General features: G+C 39.0%; 1 protein-coding gene across 14 annotated transcripts in view; it reads left to right on the forward strand.

The window, feature by feature from the left end:
• THOC2 (THO complex 2) overlaps positions 1-22,883 on the forward strand; it is a 120,195-nt gene that overhangs the window by 50,072 nt on the left and 47,240 nt on the right. For all 14 annotated transcript variants that reach the window (XR_005725319.1, XR_005725318.1, XM_040265214.1 and 11 more), the window contains exons 9-12: positions 9,982-10,074; positions 14,733-14,888; positions 15,470-15,642; positions 16,832-17,027. Coding sequence is in view for 12 of the 14 variants with exons in the window: in XM_040265214.1 (XP_040121148.1) it covers positions 9,982-10,074; positions 14,733-14,888; positions 15,470-15,642; positions 16,832-17,027 (618 nt within the window). In the remaining 2 variants the exon portion in view is untranslated. The remainder of the gene's footprint in view (positions 1-9,981; positions 10,075-14,732; positions 14,889-15,469; positions 15,643-16,831; positions 17,028-22,883) is intronic.

A 22,883-nucleotide genomic window follows, 5' to 3' on the forward strand; every position in this document is an offset into this window, starting at 1 on the left:
AGACAAATTATCAGAGAGAAAATAGAGGCCTTGAGCAACACTGTAAACCCGTTAGACTTAACAGACGTATATAGAACAGACCATTGGATAACAGTAGATTACACATTCTTCTCTAGTACACATGGAACATTCTCCAGGATAGACCTTATATTAGACAACAGAACAAGTCTCTTACATTTATAACATTGAAATCATGCGAAATATTTTCTTGGACCACAGTGGAATGAAACTAGATCACAAGAAAAGTGAATGATAGTGAGTGACAGAAAATTCAAAGCTGGGTGGGCTTTAGGGAGCATGGATGGAGAATAGTCTGAAAACAACTATAAAAACAAAGATGATTCATACCCTACCTCCAGGCCTAGTAGTGTGAGAGGTCCACGGAAAATAGCTACCACTTGACTGGGTTACAGTGGGAGTGGTGTTCCTAGTGAATGCTAGGCTCTGTTCAAATGTTAAGGTGAAAGGGGGGAGGAGAGGTTTAGAGGATACATTTAGAGGAGAGTTTCAAGGTATAGGGGGTTTTGCTGAGGATGGGTCCTGAATTCCAGAGGATTCCATAGAAGTTCTTTAAGAATGTGGATGCATGAGAGAGGACAGAACAGGGATTGTGCAGAGCAATATGAAGATCAGAGTACAGGAATTGACATTTGGCCCTGAAAGTTGGAGGCTTCTTGTGGCTCACTTAAGCAGAGTTAACGGGGAAAATGTGAATATTCCTGGTGGATTCAAGTCAGTGAGCTTTTGTGGTTTTGCTCTGAAACCAGGATCACCATTTGTTTTCATGGAAAAATGTTTTGATACTAAAATAGCCATTTAAAAACAAAATCAAACTCTTGTTAAGTTGAGGACTTAATCTGCCTTAAAAATAATGGTGAAATAATGCTTTTTTAATATATTTGTTAGTTTCATTAGCTTCATATGTGCATAACACATATCACAATTACGGGAGGAGGTTTACTCATAAAGATCAGTGTTGAGTAGAAGCAGAACATAGCGGGGGTGGTCCTAAGATGGCAGAGGAATAGGACGGGGAGACCACTTTCTCCCCCACAAATTCATCAAAAGAATATTTAAACACTGAGTAAATTCCACAAAACAACTTCTGAATGCTGGCAGAGGACATCAGGCACCCAGAAAAGCAGCCCAGTGTCTTTGAAAGGAGTTAGGAAAAAATATAAAAGACAAAAAGACGAAAGAGGTAGGGACGGAGCTCCATCTTGGAGGTTTCCAAACACCAGGAAACACTCTCACTGTGGCGAGCCTTGGAACCACAGAGGGCAACATAACTGGAAGGAAAAATAAATAAATAATTAAAACCCACAGATTACGTGCCCAGTGGTAACTCCCCCAGCGAAGAAGCAGCGCAGACGCCTGCACCCGCCACTAGCAAGCGGGGGCTGGGCAGGGAGGCCCGGGCTGCATTGCTTAGAGTAAGGACCAGGCCTGAATGCCCCGAGGGTGATCTGAGGGAACTAACTTGGGCTAGCAAACCAGACTGTGGGATAGCTACCACACGAAAAGCCCTAACCTAAGACACTGCGAGGCCCGCTCACAGAACAAAGGACTGAACAGAGCTAGCGCGCTACAGACCGTTCCCCTCCGCTACAGACCATCCCCCTCCGGTGACAGGCAGCCAGAGCTGGAAGGGGGCAATTGCAGCCCCAGAGAGGCATTATCTACCAAACTGCAAGCAAGCTTCTTTGCCAACTAAGACTTCTTGGGGTTCTGGACAGTCAACATCCACCTGAGAAGGTGTGCCGGTTGTATACCCACCCAGAAAACTGAGCGGCAGGGATGAGGGAGGCAATAAGTTGCAGCGACTGCGCTCTCCAAACGCCTCATCACCTGAGCTGCTCGGACCTGGGAAGGGCACGAAACACAGGCCCGACCGAGTCTGCGCCTCTGAGGCCTGAGTGCCTGAACCTGAGCAGCTTAGACCTGGGAGGTGCATGCAGCCCAGGGCCAGCCTTGGACCATTCCTGGCAGAGCAACATAGAGCCTGAGCAGTGTGGGCAGGGAGGGCACACGCGCCATGAGCAGGGGCAGGCCCAGTGTGGCTGAGACACTGCGAGCACACGCTAGTGTTACTTGTTTGCAGCGTCCCTCCCTCACCACAGTGCGACTGAACAAGTGAGCCTAAAAAAGTGTCCACCACCGCCCCCTTGTGTCAGGGCGGAAATCAGACACTGAAGAGACCAGCAAACAGAAGCTAAAAGAGAGGGAACCGCCTTGGAAGTGACAGGTGCAATAGATTAAAACCCTGTAGTTAGTACCGACTACATAGGAAGGGGCCTATAGATCTTGAGAAATATAAGCCAGACCAAGGAACTATCCGAAAATGAACTGACCCCACACTGCACACAACACCAGAGAAAGTCCTAGATATATTTTTTCTATTTCTACTATCATTCTTTTTTTAAAATTTTAAGTCCTCTATTACTCCTTTAATTTTTATTTTTATAATCTACTATTACTTTGCAAAAAAAAGACCCTATTTTTTAAAGCAAACTTCATATATATATATTTATAATTTTTGTAACTTTGTTTTTTCTTTTTTCTTTAATATTGTAGTTTTGAAAATCTAACCTCTACTCTAGATTTTTAATCTTTGCTTTTTGGTATTTGTTATCAATTTTGTACCTTTAAGAACCCAATCTTCAGTACCCATTTTTACTTGGGAGCAAGATTACTGGCCTGATTGCTCTCTCCCCCTTTTGGACTCTCCTTTTTCTCCACCAGGTCGCCTCTATCTCCTCCCTACCCCTTCTCTTCTCTACCCAACTCTGTGAATCTCTTTGTGTGTTCCAGACGGTGGAGAACACTTAGGGAGCTGCTTACTGGCTGGTACTGTCTCTTTCCTTTTGATTCCCTCCTTTATCCTCCTAGCCACCTCTGTCTCCGTCCTCCCTCTTCTCTTCTCTGTATAACTCTGTGAACATCTCTGAGCGGTCCAGACTGTGGAGAGCACATAAGGAAGTGATTACTGGCCAACTTGCTCTCTCCTCTTTTGATTCCACCTCATGTCATTTGGGTCACCTCTAATTCCCTCCTCCCTCTTCTCTTCATGTAACTGTGAACCTCTCTGGGTGTCCCTAACTGTGGAGAAACTTTTCATCTTTAACCTAGATGTTTGATCAACCGTGCTGTATAGATGGAGAAGTCTTGAGACTACTGTAAAAGTAAGACTGAAAACCAGAAGCAGGAGGCTTAAGTCCAAATCCTGAGAACACCAGAGAACTCTTGACTCCAGGAAACATTAATTGACAGCAGCTCATCAAATGCCTCCATACCTACACTGAAACCAAGCACCACCCAAGGGCCAACAAGTTCCAGAGCAAGACATACCACACAAATTCTCCAGCAACACAGGAACACAGTCCTGAGCTTCAATATACAGGCTGCCCAAAGTTACTCCAAACCCATTGACATCTCATAACTCATTACTAGACACTTCATTGCACTCCAGAGAGAAAGAAATCCAGCTCCACCCACCGGAACACCGAAACAAGCTTCCCTAACCAGGAAACCTTGACAACCCACCCATACAACCCCACCCACAGCGAGGAAACTCCACAATAAAGAGAACTCCACAAACTGCCAGAATACAGAAAGGCCACCCCAAACACAGCAATATAAACAAGATGAAGAGACAGAGGACTATCCAGCAGGTAAAGGAACAGGATAAATGCTCACCAAACCAAACAAAAGAGGAAGAGATAGGGAATCTACCTGATTAAGAATTCCAAATAATGATAGTGAAAATGATCCAAAATTTTAAAATAAAAATGGAATCACAGATAAATAGCCTGGAGACAAGGATTAAGAAGATGCAAGAAAAGTTTAACAAGGACCAAGAAGAAATAAAAAAGAGTCAATATATAAAGAATAATGCAATAAATGAGATAAAAAACACTCTGGAGGCAACAAATAGTAGAATAAAGGAGGCAGAAGATAGGATTAGTGAAGTAGAAGATAGAATGGTAGAAATAAATGAATCAGAGAGGAAAAAAGAAAAACGAAATAAGGACAATCTCAGAGACCTCCAGGACAATGTTAAATGCCCCAGGATCCAAATCATAGGAGTCCCAGAAGAAGAAGACGAAAGACCATGAGAAAATACTTGAAGAGATGGCAGTTGAAAACTTCCCTAAAATGGGGAAGGAAATAATCACCCAAGTCCAGGAAACCCAGAGAGTCCCAAACAGGATAAACCCAAGGTGAAACACCCCAAGACACATATCAATCAAATTAACAAAGATCAAACACAAAGAACAAATATTAAAAGCAGCAAGGGAAAAACAACAAATAACACACAAAGGGATTCCCATAAGGATAACAGCTGATCTTTCAGTAGAAACTCTTCAGGCCTGGAGGGAATGGCAGGACATACTTAAAGTGATGAAATAAAATAACCTACAGCCCAGATTACTGTACCCAGCGAGGATCTCATTCAAATATGAAGGAGAAACCAAAAGATTTAGAGACAAGCAAAAGCTGAGAGAATTCAGCACCACCAAAACAGCTCTCCAACAAATGCTAAAGGATCTTCTCTAGACAAGAAGCACAAAAAGGGAGTATAAACTTGAACCTAAAACAATAAAGTAAATGGCAGCAGGATCATACTTATCAATAATTACCTTAAACGTAAATGGGTTGAACGCCCCAACCAAAAGACAAAGACTGGGTGAATGGATACAAAAACAAGACCCCTATGTATGTTGTCTACAAGAGACCCATCTCAAAACAAGGGACACATACAGACTGAAAGTGAAGGGCTGGAAAAAAATACTCCACACAAATAGAGACCAAAAGAAAGCAGGAGTAGCAATACTCATATCAGGTAAAATAGACTTTAAAACAAAGACTGTGAAAAGAGAGGAAGAAAGACACTACATAATGATCAGAGGATCAATCCAAGAAGAAGATATAACAATCATAAATATATATGCACCCAACATAGGAGCACCACAATATGTAAGACAAATACTAAGAAGTATGAAAGGGGAAATTAACAATAACACAATAATAGTGGGAGACTTTAATACCCCACTCACACCTATGGATAGATCGACTAAACAGAATATTAACAAGGAAACACAAACTTTAAATGATACAATAGATTAGTTAGACCTAATTGATATCTATAGGACATTTCACCCCAAAACAATGAATTTCACCTTTTTGTCAAGCACACACGGAACCTTCTCCAAGATAGATCACATCCTGGGCCATAAATCTAGCCTTGGCAAATTCAAAAAAATTGAAATCATTCCAAGTGTCTTTTCTGACCACAATGCAGTAAGATTAGATCTCAATTACAGGAGAAAAACTAGTAAAAATGGCAACATATGAAGGCTGAACAACACGCTGCTGAAAAACCAACAAATCACAGAAGAAATCAAAGTATGCATAGAAACGAATGAAAATGAAAACACAACAACCCAAAACCTGTGGGATACTGTAAAAGCAGTGCTAAGGGGAAAGTTCATAGCAATACAGGCATACCTCAAGAAACAAGAAAAAAGTCAAATAAATAACCTAACTCTACAGCTAACAACTAGAAAAGGAAGAAATGAAGAACCCCAGGGTTAGTAGAAGGAAAGAAATCTTAAAAATTAGGGCAGAAATAAGCAAAAGAGACCATAGCAAAAATCAACAAAGCCAAAAGCTGGTTCTTTGAAAGGATAAATAAAATCGACAAACCATTAGCCAGACTCATTCATCAAGAAACAAAGAGAGAAAAATCAAATCAATAAAATTAGAAATGAAAATGGAGAGATCACAACAGACAACATAGAAATGCAGAGGATCATAAGAGACTACTATCAGCAATTATATGCCAATAAAATGGACAACATGGAAGAAATGGACAAATTTTTAGAAAAGTACAACTTTCCAAAACTGAACCAGGATGAAGTAGAAAATCTTAACAGACCCATCACAAGCACAGAAATTGAAACTGTAATCAGAAATCTTACAGCAAACAAAAGCCCAGGTTCAGACGGCTTCACAGCTGAATTCTACCAAAAATTTAGAGAAGAGCTAACACCTATCCTGCTTCCCTGGTGGCTCAGAGGTTAAAGCGTCTGCCTGCAATGCGGGAGGCCTGGGTTCAATCCCTGGGTCAGGAAGATCCCCTGGAGAAGGAAATGGCAACCCCCTCCAGTATTCTTGCCTGGAGAATCCCATGGACGGAGAAGCCTGGAGGGCTACAGTCCATGGGGTCGCAAAGAGTTGGACATGACTGAACGACTTCACTTTCACTTTAACACGTGTCCTACTCAAACTCTTCCAGAAAATTGCAGAGGAAGGTAAACTTCCAAACTCATTCTATGAGGCCACCATCACCCTAATCCCAAAACCTGACAAAGATGCCACACACACAAAAAATAAAACTACAGGCTAATGTCACTGATGAACATAGATGCAAAAATCCTTAACAAAATTCTAGCAATCAGAATCCAACAACAGATTAAAAAGATCATACACCATGACCAAGTGGGCTTTATCCCAGAGATGCAAGGATTCTTCAATATCCACAAATCAATCAGTGTAATACACCATATTAACAGATTGAAAGATAAAAGCCATATGATTATCTCAATAGAGGCAGAGAAAGCCTTTGACAAAATTCAACATCCATTTATGATAAAAACTCTCCAGAAAGCAGGAATAGCAGGAACATACCTCAACATAATAAAAGCTAATATGAGAAACCCACAGAAAACATTATCCTCAATGGTGAAAAATTGAAAGCATTTCCCCTAAAGTCAGGAACAAGACAGGGGTGCCCACTTTCACCACTACTGTCCAACATAGTTTTGGAAGTTTTGGCCGCAGCAATCAGCAGAAAAAGAAATAAAAGGAATGCAAATTTGAAAAGAAGAAGTAAAACTCTCACTGTTTGCAGATGACATGATCCCCTACATAGAAAACGCTAAAGACTCCAGCAGAAAATTACTAGAGCTAATCAACGAATATAGTAAAGTTGCAGGATATAAAATCAACACACAGAAATCCCTTGCATTCCTATACACTAATAGAAAATAGAAAGAGAAATTAAGGAAACAATTCCATTCACCATTGCAGTGAAAAGAGTAAAATACTTAGGAATATATCTACCTGAAGAAACTGAAGACCTATATATAGAAAACTATAAAACACTGGTAAAAGAAATCAAAGAGGACACTAATAGATGGAGAAATATACTGTGTTCATGGATCAGAAGAATCAATATAGTGAAAATGATACTACCAAAAGTAATCTATAGATTGAATGTAATCCCTATCAAGCTATCAACGGTATTTTTCACAGAGCTAGAACAAATAATTTCACAGTTTGTATGGAAATACAAAAAAGCCTCGAATAGCCAAAGCAATTTTGAGAAAGAAGAGTGGAACTGGAGGAATCAACCTGCCTGACTTCAGGCTCTACTACAAAGCCAGTCGTGAAGACAGTATGGTACTGGCACAAAGACAGAAATATAGATCAATGGAACAAAATAGAAAGCCCAGAGATAAATCCACACACCTATGGACACCTTATCTTTGACAAAGGAGGCAAGAATATACAATGGAGAAAAGACAATCTCTTTAACAAGTAGTGCTGGGAAAACTGGTCAACCACTTATAGAAGAATGAAACTAGAACACTTTCTAACAGCATACACAAAAATAAACTCAAAATGGATTAAAGATCTAAACGTAAGACAGAAACTATAAAACTCCTAGAGGAGAACATAGGCAAAATACTCTCCAACATAAATCACAGCAGGATCCTCTATGACCTACCTCCCAGAATATTGGAAATAAAAGGAAAAACAAACAAATGGGACCTAATCAATTCCAGAAAAATAAATGACCCAATCAAAAACTGGGCCATAGAACTAAACAGACATTTCTCTAAAGAAGACATACAGATGGCTAACAAACACATGAGAAGATGCTCAACATCACTCATTATCAGAGAAATGCAGATGAAAACCACAATGAGGTACCATTTCATGCCAGTCAGAATGGCTGCAATGCAAAAGACTACAAGCAATAAATGCTGGAGAGGGTGTGGAGAAAAGGGAACCCTCTGACACTGTTGGTGGGAATGCAAACTAGTACAGCCATTATGGAGAACAGTGGAGATTCCTTAACAAACTGGAAATAGAACTGCCTTATGACCCAGCAATCCCACTGCTGGGCATACACACCGAAGAAACCAGAATTGAAAGAGACACGTGTACCCCAATGTTCATTGCAGCACTGTTTACAATAGCCAGGACTTGGAAGCAACCTAGATGTCCATCAGCAGATGAATGGATAAGAAAGCAGTGGTACATATACACAATGGAGTACTACTCAGCCATTAAAAAGAATGCATTAGAATCAGTTCTAATGAGGTGGATGAAACTGGAGCCTATTATACAGAGTGAAGTAAGCCAGAAAGAAAAACAACAATACAGTGAAAAGTCAAAGTGAAATTGAAGTCACTTAGTCGTGTCTGACTCTTTGCGACCCCATGGACTGTAGCCTATCAGGCTCCTCCATCCATGGGATTTTCCAGGCAAGAGTGCTGGAGTGGATTGCCATTTCCTTCTCCACGGGATCTTCCTGACCCAGGAATCGAATCCGGGTCTCCCGCATTGCAGGCAGACGCATTACCGTCTGAGCCACCATGCTAACGCATATATATGGAATTTAGAAAGGTGGTAATGATAACCCTGTATGCGAGACAGCAAAAGAGACCCGTATGTATAGAACAATGTTTTGGACTCTGTGGGAGAGGGAGAGGGTGGGACGATTTGGGGGAATGGCACTGAAACATGTATAATATCATTATAATAAATGAATCACCAGTCCAGGTTTGATACTGGATGCTTGGGGCTGGTGCACTGTGATGACCCGGAGGGATGGTATGGGGAGGGAGGTGGGAGTGGGGTTCAGGATGGGGAACACGTGTACATTTGTGGCGGATTCATGTTGATGTGTGGTAGAACCAATACAATATTGTAAAGTAATTAACCTCCAATTATAATAAATAAAAAAAAGGAGCAGAACATAATGTATTGTCACCGTTTGCTTTTTATTTGCATTGGGCCATTTAGTAATTGCCAGTTGTCCTCACTTCATTCTTCTCTTCATCTGACCCCAGGCCATTTAACAATTAAGCGAAAATCATCTTGATGACCGAGTTTCTCGGTAGGACCAATAGAGCTGACCTGGGATTGAGCATTCCTAGTTTTAAAATGTTTGATTATCCATGTGTAATAAGTATAGTAGTAGTAGTTAATCCTTCAGTGGTTTGCAACTCTTTGCAACCCCATGGGCTGCAGCTGGCCAAGTTCCTCTGTCCATAGGATTCTCCAGGCAAGAATACCAGAGTGGATTGTCATTTTCTCCTCCAGGGGCTCTTCTCGGCCCAGGAACGAAACGTAGGTCTCCTGCATTATTGGCAGATTCTTTACTGTCTCAGCTACCAGGGAAGAAGTACAGACACCCATTTTGAAGGGGAAGTCAGCTGACAAGCAGATATACTTAGCACAGAACCCAAGAAATAAAAGAACAGGGAGAAAAGTATAAAGCAGACACAGATGCATCCACACTTCCAAATTTGTCAGTCTTGTCTATCTGCAGTTCCACTGAGAAGTACTTGAAAAAGCAAGTTAAGAAAACACACATATAAACAGAAACCCATGTAGTATAAAATCTCATTATGTTCAAGCTTCAGATTTTATTCAAATATTATTAGCATGTGTCCATTTTTGAAACTGTTTTTCTTGTGTTCATCAGTTGTACCAATGTGAAAAGAGATACTCGCATGATTATATTTGTCCTGAATTCGGATGTTATTCATGGTCAGGAAGAGCAATGAAGCTTATTGTTGCCCTAGATTTGTTTGGTCTAATTGTTCTTAATTATTGGTAGATTAAAAAGATAGATTTTAGTTGTACTTTTTGCACTAAATAGAAACTTTTCTTTTGTTTTTCAAGGAACCAAACGGAGAGACTCCTTCATCTTTATACAGAGTTGCAGCAGTACTTCTACAATTTAACCTTATTGATTTAGATGATCTTTATGTACATGTAAGTTAAGTGGGTTGCTAAGAATATTTGGTTATTCATCCCAGGGGTGGGGAAGCGGAGGAGGCAGCCATATAGCACTGGTTCTAGACTCTCAAGTGTTAATTTTTGAAGTTCTATTACATTATTGCTTTGTGTTTGCTTTATAAAGTGAATGAATTTAGTTTATTGGAACCATGGAAATAAAATACCTTTTGTCACTGCTACAGAATTCAGGGTTGACTATGAAGTTAAAGTTCTTAATTGTCATCAAAGCATATGTCATGGAGAGAGAGGCCAAGTTCTAATCAATGTGGTTTTAGACTTCTGTATTATATACAGATTATGGGAAATATGGGATTACCTAAATAGTTCTTCCTTTTCCCCTAAATGTTAATTTTGAGGATTCAGGATGAATTTGGAATTTTTCATGTACTATTAAAAGACAGCTTCTCTGGTGTTTTTACTGCTGGATAATAGATGACTAATATTGTGCTTTTATTGCAGGATCTAGAGAAATGTGTATGTGGTTGTAATAGAAGACCTCTAGTTTAACAGTAGCTTAGCCTGTCAGTTTGAAAACACTAGGTTTATAGTACAGAATTTCTTGTTTTATTAGGTTGTGCATTAGGATATCTATTAACTGTTCAAAACTGACATCATCTTCACTGCCTTTGAAATCACTTTCTAACTTCTAACTTCCTTGCCTGTCATTACATATTATGGTTACAGAGCTGAATGAAATTTGATCAGTCTCTTGGAAGCAGTCATAGTCTATCAAGGGAGAAAACATTTTACATTCTATAAGTAGTTTATTGGAAATAGTCACATAGTGCTATGAAGGCTCAAAATAGGTAGTGACCATATCTGTCATTGGGGGATTTTGAAAGGCTTCTCCAAACTACTGACATTCAACTGGGAACTTGATAGATGAGTAGGTGTTGGCTAGGCTTAAATATGTGGAAAGTATTGTAGGTAGAATTAACTGAATATAAAGGCAAGAGGTTTGAAAAGATTTCATTATCCCCTTAGGGGAACACTGAGAAGCTCAGAGTGGTTGAAGCCTAGGATGATATGTAGGGGAAATGAGGATGGAGAAGTAGATTGGAGGCCAAACTGTGAAGGGCTGTTAAGGGCCATGGTAAGGAGTTTGGATTTTTTTCTTGTTGATAGTAGACAGCCATTCAAGATTTAGTGTAGACAAGGATGTACTAACTGAAAACATGAAAAACTGGTCAGAAAAAGAAGAATCTGAAGACATAGGTATGAGTTTATACAGGCAAATGTAGACTCGCAGAACAAATGGAAAGTACAAAAATGATGATAGATTTATTACTGATATTTTTCAGCTTAATTATAAATATAAGCAGAGTTTAAAAGTATTCCTGTTAAAGTGACAGGGATTTTCAGATGGGATTAAAAACCAGTTTATTGTTTACATGAGACTTCTAAAACCTAAGGGCAAAGAAAGGTTGAAAGTAAAAGGGTGGGAAAAAATACCAGGGAAATTATTCTTGTCAGACAGAACAGAGAATCACTTTATAATAATAAACTTGTTTGTACTAGAAAGATATAATCATTGTAACTTTTATATATACCTAATACCATATATTCAAAGTACACAAGACTGGAAATGGAGAGAACTATAATTAAAAACTTAGAGTTAATCCACTGTAATGGGAGATTTCAGAGGCAATTGAAGTAGACTAGGTAAAAGATGAGAATCTGTGGTAGATACATGATAGGTATATAAGTAGAGCAATAAAAATGGGTTTGATTGGTAGTGGAGAGAATAAGGAATGAGAAAAAGTCTGGCTGACCTCCTTGCACCAGTCCATAATGAGTTTTCTTCCACTCCCCTTTTTTGACTGATGGGATAAAGTCTGTAGTATGTAGTTTAATATTTCACTGTATCTCCTTGTGCATGTGCTCAGTCGTGTCCAACTCTTTGCGGCTCCATGGACTGTAGCCCACCAGGCTCCTCTGTCCATGGGATTTTCCTGGCAAGGATACTGGAGAGGGTTTCCATTTCCTACTCCAGGGGATCTTCCTGACCCAGGGGTTGAACCTGCATTTCTTGTGTCTCCTGCATTGGCAGGCAGATTCTTTACCACCACTCCACCTGGGAAGCCCCTCACTGTGTCTCCTTTTATTATTTACTGATTTTTTAGTTTGTGTTAGATTTATCTGTTGAAATAGATTTTGCATTTCTAGGGGCAGGAATGGTGAGCTATCACCATAGTGCCTAGCAAAAATGACTCAATAATGGTTTGTTGGATATGTGTCTATTTATGAACTGTCCATATTAACCATCTTCTACTCATACAAGATGGCTATACTTGAGATACTTGATCCTTTTTTTCATAACGGAGGGTCAACTATCCACATGATATTTTTTCTTTTGTAATAAACTAGAAACTAGTTTGTGACTTAAGTCAAATAGGTGTCTAGAAAATGAAAAGTGAGATGTCAAGCTGTTCATAATTTTTTGACTTGAGATTTTTCATTTAGAGGAATCAAATTTGCCCCATTATGTAAATCAATAGTTTACCTCTCCCAAATTGGAACTGTATATAGTATTTTATTTAATTTGGAGTTTGGCCTTTAAAGGGGAAATCTCTGACATGCAAAGAAATAGAGGAAAACAACAGAATGGGAAAGACTAGAGATCTCTTCAAGAAAATTAGAGATACCAAGGGAACATTTCATGCAAAGATGGGCTCGATAAAGGACAGAAATGGTATGGACCTAACAGAAGCAGAAGATACTAAGAAGAGGTGGCAAGAATACATGGAAGAACTGTACAAAAAAGATCTTCATGACCCAGATAATCATGATGATGTGATCGCTAATCTAGAGCCAGACATCTTGTAATGTGAAGTCAAGTGGGCCTTAGAAAGCATCACTACGAACAAAGCTAGCGGAGGTGATGGAATTCCAGTTGAGCTGTTTCAAATCCTGAAAGATGATGCTGTGAAAGTGCTGCACTCAATATGCCAGCAAATTTGGAAAATGCAACAGTGGCCACAGGACTGGAAAAGGTCAGTTTTCATTCCAATTCTAAAGAAAGGCAATGCCAAAGAATGCTCAAACTACCACACAATTGCATTCATCTCACATGCTAGAAAAGTAATGGTCAAAATTCTGTAAGCCAGGCTTCAGCAAGATGTGAACCATGAACTCCCTGATGTTCAAGCTTGTTTTTTTAGAAAAGGCAGAGGAACCAGAGATCAAATTGCCAGCATCTATCTGCTGGACCATGGAAAAAGCAAGAGAGTTCCAGAAAAACATCTATTTCTGCTTTATTGACTATGCCAAAGCCTTTGACTGTGTGGATCACAATAAACTGTGGAAAATTCTTCAAGAGATGGGAATACCAGACCACCTAACCTGCCTCTTGAGAAATCTGTATGCAGGTCAGGAAGCAACAGTTAGAACTGGACATGGAACAACAGACTGGTTCCAAATAGGAAAAGGAGTACGTCAAGGCTGTATATTATCACCCTGCTTATTTAACTTCTATGCAGAGTACATCATGAGAAACGCTGGACTGGAAGAAACACAAGCTGGAATCAAGATTGCCAGGAGAAATATCAATAACCTCAGATATGCAGATGACACCACCCTTATGGCAGAAAGTGAAGAGGAGCTAAAAAGCCTCTTGATGAAGGTGAAAGAGAAGAGTGAAACAGTTGGCTTAATGCTCAACATTCAGCAAATGAAGATCATGGCATCCGGTCCCATCACTTCATGGGAAATAGATGGGGAAACAGTAGAAACAGTGTCAGACTTTATTTTTATGGGCTCCAAAATCACTGCAGATGGTGATTGCAGCCATGAAATTAAAAGACGCTTACTCCTTGGAAGGAAAGTTATGTCCAACCTAGATAGTATATTCAAAAGCAGAGACATTACTTTGCCGACTAAGTTCCGTCTAGTCAAGGCTGTGGTTTTTCCTGTGGTCATGTATGGATGTGAGAGTTGGACTATGAAGAAGGCTGAGTGCTGAAGAATTGATGCGTTTGAACTGTGGTGTTGGAGAAGACTCTTGAGAGTCCCTTGGACTGCAAGGAGATCCAACCAGTCCATTCTGAAGGAGATCAACCCTGGGATTTCTTTGGAAGGAATGATGCTAAAGCTGAAGCTCCAGCACTTTGGCCACCTCATGCGAAGAGTTGACTCATTGGAAAAGACTCTGATGCTGGGAGGGATTGGGGGCAGGAGGAGAAGGGGACGACAGAGGATGAGATGGCTGGATGGCATCGCGGACTTGATGGATGTGAGTCTGAGTGAACTCCGGGAGATGGTGATGGACAGGGAGGCCTGGCATGCTGCGATTCATGGGGTTGCAAAGAGTCGGACACGACTAAGCGACTGAACTGAACTGAACTGAATAAATGCAATGGTAGGCACTACTGTTGTAGTATAATATTAATTTAGGACCTCTAACAGAAGAGATGAAACTTTGAATTGCTACCTGAGTTGAAAATTGTACAACATTCAGGTATTTAACCCTGTCAGGTTAATATGAAAATAAGGGGGAGACCTATTTCAAAGGGAAATTATGATCATAAATAGACCAGACTTCTTATGTACAGTTTTATCAATTAAGAGTAGTGTTTGCTTTTTATATGTACAAATAGTATTAGCTAATTTATGAAATTTTAATGAATTATTTTTAGCTTCTTCCTGCTGATAATTGCATTATGGATGAACACAAACGAGAAATAGTAGAAGCTAAGCAGATCGTTAGGAAACTTACAATGGTTGTATTGTCTTCTGATAAAATTGACGAGCGAGAGAAAGAAAAGGAAAAAGAAGAGGAGAAAGTGGAGAAGGTATATAATTTATTCTGATAAATGTTGTCTTCTGGATTTAGAATTATGAAATTCAACTTGTGATGGTTAATCAACTTGTGGAAGAATAATTTCTTAATTTTGATTGTGATGAAACCTAGTTTGTGGAATACTAATTTGCAAACATGGTTTTGGCACCTCCCAAATGAGGCTGTCATGTTTTTTCCTATATAAATTTCAGAATGTATTCTAGATAATATCACACATATATTGACTATATTTGTGCCCTGTGTATAGTGTCTCTCTAGTCCTGAAGGGATTCTCAAAGATGAATTTTAGTTTCCTGTGGCACAATAGAACCTTAAGTAGAACTGAATTTAATTCTAAGTCTGTAAACTGTCGTGTTTTGTCTGCTAAATGAAAAAGAAGATCCTGTTATTTCATTTTTCAGTCACTAAAAAACTTGATTGTGCTTTCAAGAAAATACTGTTGAATTTGCCATGAATGGCAACTATTGTTGACATACATTGTGTTATTTGGCTTAGTTTTTTAAATGAAAAATCTTTAAAGATTTATTGGTATCTGTATTCTGAGTATCTTTGCTATAATTGTTCCCATTTTAGCCACCTGACAACCAAAAACTTGGTTTGTTGGAAGCCTTGTTAAAGATTGGTGATTGGCAGCATGCACAGAGCATTATGGATCAGATGCCTCCATACTATGCAGCTTCACATAAACTAATAGCCCTTGCTATTTGCAAGCTGATTCATATAACTATTGAGCCTCTCTATCGAAGGTATGTTACCATATGCTTAACTAATTGAGGTAGAAAGAGTTTAGGACTACAAAATAAAATCTGCATATTTACCTTGTCTCCTTCAATCAAGCATATATTTTAAATTGTTTTATCAGAAGATGAGAGATGTTCACAGAGTATATCCTTCTGGCAGGTATTAATCAGTGACTTGTCTCCTATCATCTACACCAGGCATTGCAGAATTTGTGCTGCAGTGTTGTCTAAAAACTACATGTTAGATTTCTAGGTAGGATTTGCTCCACTGAGAGTGAAGACTCCATTCTTCTGTTTTTGACTTTTCCTTCTCTCTTGGGGAGGAGAGAATTCCTAAAGTTTTTACCTAGTGTAATTTTCCTCTATCTTGGGTTGAGTGGCTCTGAGTGAGGTCTGTGCCACTCTGCTTGCCTTGTCTCTTCTGACATATAGGCTGCTCTTCTGGAAATTGCTAGTACAGCCTCTCTCATCCCTGGTTACTGTGTCAACCAGTCCTCTAGCCCTCAACCTACTTGTAGGATACTTAGGAGCAGTACTGGCAGCAGTGCTGGCTTCAGCCCCACAGATCAGAGCCTGCCTCAAAAGTCCCAGCTTTGTGACTCGTGCATAGCTGCTGGCTGCTGCCTTCAGTGCCACGTGGGCTGTGGACCATGAAGGCTCTTCTTCAGAGAGTGACCCCTGTGACTCCACAGCGGGACACCTGCTCAGCAGGTGAGAACTCTGGGCATGCTGTCCTTTTTAGTGTGACATACCCTCTTTCATACCCTCACACTCAGTCTAGGTAGTGGAAGTCAGGTTGAGAAATGTTTACTGTTATCTCTATATTTTTCTCTTTCATCTTTGTGTCTCTGAGGTCCATCCCTTGTTCCCCATTCCCATATCCAAATTCCTGATATTGACCAAATTTAATTAAAAACCAAGTTCATGTGATGTATGAATATGTTACCTGTTACATGGAACCTACACTACTCTGATTTCCTTTTCTTATGCAGTTAATTTGAAACCGTCTCCTAAGCTCTGAGTTTTTTCAAATGAGTATTGTTTTTGTCTTTTTCTACCAGTTAAATTATGTGGTATAATGAAGTTAAGCACAAATGAAATAGAAGAAGCAAATATGAGGAAGAAAAGTTTTATAATATGACTGTGTTAAAATGGAGCATTGCATAGTATATATACATTTTTCTTCTTTTTGTAGAGTTGGCGTTCCTAAAGGTGCTAAAGGCTCACCTGTTAGTGCTTTGCAAAATAAGAGAGCACCAAAACAAGCAGAGAGCTTTGAAGATTTGAGGAGAGATGTCTTCAATATGTTCTGTTACCTTGGTCCCCACCTTTCTCACGATCCCATTTTATTTGCAAAAGTGGTGCGGATAGGCAAGTCATTTATGAAGGAGGTTAGTAAGTTTTTTTTCTTTAGAGCAGAAAGCTAAATTATAGAATGAAAATGTTCTGAGTGTATTTGTGTTATGTGTATCTCTAGAAATACAAAGAAAGTAAACTTAAGAAAATGTTATGCTGAGTAAGATTTGGACAAAGTCAATTGTGTCCCAGCCATTTATACATAAAAACTTAAATCCAGTCAAGCCCTCCAGGTAGAAAAATATGGTTTGGACATGTGATTGCTTTTTGAATCCTCTTATAATTGTGGTTATTTGAACATTCTTTCCTCTTGCTTTTATTCTGCTCATTTATTTTATTGGCTGCAGTTTTGAATCATTGCCATTATTTGTGTGAAGTCCCTTTAGCCTCAGACTTCAGACTGTTCAGGATCCATTCTTTTTTTTTTTTTTTTAGTAAACTTTTTATTGAAGTAAAACATGATACAGAAAGCACACAAACCATAATTGTATAGCTCAGTGGCTTTTTCAAAACTAGCCATGTGTCTACCACTTAGATCAAGAGATAAAACAGTACTAACACTTGAGAGTTTTCCTTAGATGCTCTCCTAATCACTACTCCAAGGGAAACTTATTATTTTATTGATGTAGAGTTGGTTTACAATATTGTATTAGTTTCAGATGTATAGCAAAGTGGTTTGGCTATACGTATGTATGTATATATCTTTATACCATTTTTTTGGATTCTTTCCCATTATAGTTTATTAAAAATATACGGAATATAGTTCCCTGTGAGATACAGTAAATCCTTATCTATTTTATATATGGTAGTGTGCTTCTGTTCATCCTTTGCTCCCAATTTATTCTATGTCTGTGAGTCTATTTCTGTTTTGTAAATAAGTTCATTTATATCATCTCTTCAGATTCCTCATAAAAGTGATATATATTTGTCTTCCTCTGTCTGACTTACTTCACTTCGTATGGTAATCCCAAGGTCCATCCATTTTGTGGCAGATGACATTGTTTCATTCTTTTTTATGGCTGAGTAATATTCCATTGTGTGTGTATGTGTGTGTGTGTGTGTGTATGTGTACATACACAGATCCCACATATTTTTCTCCATTCATTCTTGATGAACACTTAGGTTGCTTCTGTGTCTTGGCTTATTATTATTTTTTAAAGTTAGCTTTGAGTTATAATTTACATACAGTAAACCTCACCAACTTTAAGTATGCAATTTGATGAATTTTGACAGATGTATATAGTTGTATGTCTACCACCACAATCACGATATAGGATATTTTCATCATCCCAGCAAGTTCCTCTTACTCCTTTGCCATTTTTTCCCTCCCTTCATTGCTGGTTCCTGACAACCGCTGGTAGGCTTTCTGTCACTGTGCTTTTGCTTTTTCTAGAGTTTGACATAAATGGAATTGTATAGAATGTACTCTTTTCTGTCTGGTTTCTTCCACTTAGTGCTTTGGGGATTCATCTCAGTTGTATGTGTCAGTAGTTCTTTATTGCTGTATAACATTTCATTATATACACATAAGAGAGTTTATTTGTTTGCCAGTTGATGGGCATTGAGTTGTTTCTAATTAGGGGATATTGTAAATAAAGCTGCTATGGATATTCTTCTACAGTCTTTTTTCGGGGGGAGTGTATGTTTTTGTTTCCCCAGGATTGGGATTGCTGGGCCATATGGGTAAGTGTATGTTTAACTTTTTGTCAAACTTTTCCAACACATGTGTACCATTTTGCACTCCTGGGAACATTGTATATGACTTCCTAATGCCCCACATCCTCATCAACATTTGGTATTGTCAGTCTTTTAAATATTAGTCATTCTAATGGGTGTGTAGTGCTATCTTTTGTGTTGTAATTTATGTTTCACTGATGATCAGTGATGTTGAGCATCTTCTCATGTTCGTACTTGCCATTTGTAATCACCTTTATTGAAATGTCTATTCAAATCTCGTGCCCATTTTAAATTCAGTTGTCTTTTATTCTCAGTCTGATTTGCCTTGTCATTTTGTTTACTGTCTTTTGAAAAGCAAAAGTTTAAAATTTTGATTAATTCCAATTTAATAGCACTTCTCTTTTATGGTTTGTGCTTTGTGTTCTAAGAGGTCTTTGCGTAACCAAGGTCTTAAAGAATGCGTAATTTCTTTTCAGTTGTAAAGTAGTGTAACCAAAAGACTCTAGAAATCTGGAAATTGTTACAAGCATAAATGTGGTCCAGTGTTTGGTGATTGCACCTAATTTTTAATTTTTAACAACAGTAACTGGATAGAAAATTAACAACTCTTATGTATTAATCACTTGACATCTATTTCATTTGGCTTTAGATACTTAGCAGGTAGATAATTTTTTTTTAATGTTAACAAATTTATATTGTATAAAGGTACACTAAAGAATTCTGCTAAGTAGTTCATTACTATACATGATATTTATTTATAGCATATATTCATATAAAAGAACTATAACAGTGTTTCATTATGTTGATCCTTATAGTCTGAAAAGGATGAGTCATGTTGACTAGTGCTTGTTCAAAGAACACTGGTTGTGTTTTCCCAGTGTGTAATATTAAGAAGCATGTAAAGTCAATTTGTCCCATTACTGGTGATGTTAACATTAATCACTTGGTTAAGGTGATGGCTGCCAGGTTTCTCCAGTATATAGTTACTCTTTTTCCCTTTGTTGTTAATATGCATCCTGTGGGGAGATACTTTGAGACAATGCAGACAGCCTTTCTCATCTTACTTTCACCCACTAATGTTATTATTTTTCGTCGAAAATCTTAATGTTCAGATCTCTTGTTCTGAAATTCTTTCTCTGGCTATGAGTATCATAAACTTGTAAGCAGGAGCCCAAACATCGAACTTTTGGAAGTCCCATATGTAGACATATGTATAAACATATACAGATACAATATTGTTAAGATACACAGGTGCTAAAAGTCTTCCACTCCGCCATCTCCATTGTAGCCCTCGTTTGTCTTTATTCTATCACAGTTGTGCCTGGTGCCTGCCCCTAACTCCAGTCTCTATTTTTGCAGAGGTAGAAAGGCAGAAGGGAAGGTGAAAAAGTTTATTTTGATCCCAGTGTGGAAAGAAATCTATCTTCTCTCATTTCTAAGGTTGTGGTAGTAAAAGTGCATCTTTCCAATGATCTGACTTAGCATTTTGATTCATTTTTTTACCCTAAAAATATTTCACTATAACAAATCATTATGTGTTTATATATAGGTTTAAAAGACTTTAGTTGCCTAGCTCGAGATTTAACCTTTTTTTTTCTTGTTTTAAGGTTCCTTCTAAAGGGGAAATATGGGGCTTCCCAGGTAGCTCAGCTGGTAAAGAATCCACCTGCAATGCAGGAGATCCTAGTTCGATTCCTGGGTCAGGAATTTCCCCTGGAGAAGTGATAGGCTACCCAGTCCAGTATTCTTGGGCTTCCCTGGTGGCTCAGACAGTAAAGAATCTGCCTGCAATGTGGGAGACCTGGGTTTGATCTCTGGGTTGAGAAGATCCCCTAGAGGAGGGCATGGTAACCCACTCCAGTATTCTTGCCCAGAGAATCCCCATGGATAGAGGAGCCTGGCTGGCTACAGTCCATGGGGTCATAAAGAGTGACATGACTGAGTGACTTCTCTGTAGTCTGGAATAGGGAGTGAATGAGCTCCATGAGGCTGAGTACAGCCGTCATTTAGGGGGTCTCTGTTTTGTCTTCTGAGACAGATTACACATCGTATACTACGCATGCCCAGCCAAGTGGGTATCCAGCTCCCTTGAACTTTGATTCCCCAGTCTGAGCCCAGTTCCTTTGAGAGACAGCAAGCCTTAGCAGCCAGAGTCCTGCTGTGCTGCTACTCAGAAGGGTTTTTCCTCAGGCTACTTACTTACCTTGTATGTCTTATTGCCTAAAGGATTTTATTTACTTACCTTCCTTGCTCAGTACTATTTCTGGGGATTGGGTTAATGGCAGGCACCATACCACACTGTCTGTAGTTTAGAATCTTTGTGTGTGTGTGTGTGTGTTTGCATGCCCTTGAAATTAACAGCATAATTTGCTCTTTTCTTGCTTGGTTGGTGGTGATTTGGGGACATTAAAAAAAAAGTAAGCTATATTTTGTTTATTGCATTAGGGATCGGGGGAGAGAAATTCTGCTTATGCTTCACTCTGTCATCTTAATTCAGTTGTCTGACTAGTTTCTTTATTTGACTGTTTCTTATGTTGGATTTTGGTAAAAAAAAGCCAAAGGAAAGGAAAGTGAGGTCGCTCAGTCGTGTCTGATTCTGCGACCCCATGGACTGTAGCCTACCAGACTCCTCTGTCCATGGGATTTTCCAGGCAAGAGTACTGGAGTGGGTTGCCATTTCCTTCTCCGAAGTGCTCTAAATTGATTCACAGATAAAGTTTGTAGAGAAACCTAGAGTCAAAGGGTCAGATTGGGTACTATTGGGTTGGTCAAGAAGTTTGTTTCAGTTTTTCAGTGAGATGTTCTGGAAAAACCCAAATGAACCTTTTGGCTAACCCAGTAGGTGATAGTAGGAATAGTTGTGATAATGATAATTGTGGTAGCGTGGCAGAATGTCCTTACTTACTCTTAGGAGATGCACACTGAAGTTTTTTGAGATTATGTCTGCAACTTTTTTGGTCTAGAGAAAAAAGGGCAAATGTTAATTGTTGAATCTACATAGGAGGTATATAGATGTTCATGGATAGCATACATTGATTCAACTTTTATGTAAGCTTAGAATTTTTCAAAATAAAAATTTGGGTTACTAGGGGAGAATGTACCTTAATACCTTAAACTGGTTCTGGTTTATGAACCAGCTACTTTAGAATCTTGACTTGATATTTATTGTTTTTTGTTAGCTATTAGGGGAGGGAGAGTCATTTTTCTAAGCCAGAGATGGGTGGTAATAATATTTGTCTTGTCTAGCTCCTGGGGTTGCAGTGTGAATCAAATGAGATATGTCATCTCACACGCTAGTAAAGTATTGCTCAAAATTCTCGAAGCCAGGCTTCAGCAATACATGAACCATGAACTTCCAGATGTTCAAGCTGGTTTTAGAAAAGGCAGAGGAACCAGAGATCAAGTTGCCAACATCTGCTGGATCATTAAAAAAGCAGGAGAGTTCCAGAAAAACATCTATTTCTGCTTTATTGACTATGCCAAAGCCTTTGTGTGGATCACAATAAACAGTGGAAAATTCTTCAAGAGATGGGAATACCAGACCATGTGACCTGCCTCTTAAGAAACCTGTGTGCAGGTCAGGAAGCAACAGTTAGAACTGGACATGGAACAACAGACTGATTCCAAATAGGAAAAGGAGTATGTCAAGGCTGTATATTGTCACCCTGCTTATTTAACTTTTATGCAGAGTACATCATGAGAAATGCTGGGCTGGAAGAAGCACAAGCTGGAATCAAGATTGCCAGGAGAAATATCAGTAACCTTAGATATGAAGGTGACACCAGCCTTATGGCAGAAAGCAAAGAAGAACTAAAGAGCCTCTTGATGAACATGAAAGAGGAGAGTGAAAAAGTTGGCTTAAAGCTCAACATTCAGAAAACTAAGATCATGGCATCTGGTCCCATCATTTCATGGGAAATAGATGGGGAAACAGTGGAAACAGTTCAGTTCAGTTCAGTTCAGTCACTCAGTCGTGTCCGACTCTTTGCGACCCCATGAATCGCAGCGGCAGACTTTATTTTTTTGGGCTCCAAAATCACTGCAGATGGTGATTGTAGCCATGAAATTAAAAGAATATTACTCCTTGGAAGAAAAGTTATGACCAACCTAGACAGCATATTAAGAAGCAGAGACATTACTTTGCCAACAAAGTCTAGTCAAGGTTATGGTTTTTCCAGTAGTCATGTATGGATTTGAGAGTTGGACTGTGAAGA

The sequence above is a fragment of the Oryx dammah genome, unplaced genomic scaffold (assembly GCF_014754425.2).
Source record: "Oryx dammah isolate SB20612 unplaced genomic scaffold, SCBI_Odam_1.1 HiC_scaffold_23, whole genome shotgun sequence".
Lineage (NCBI taxonomy): Eukaryota > Metazoa > Chordata > Mammalia > Artiodactyla > Bovidae > Oryx > Oryx dammah.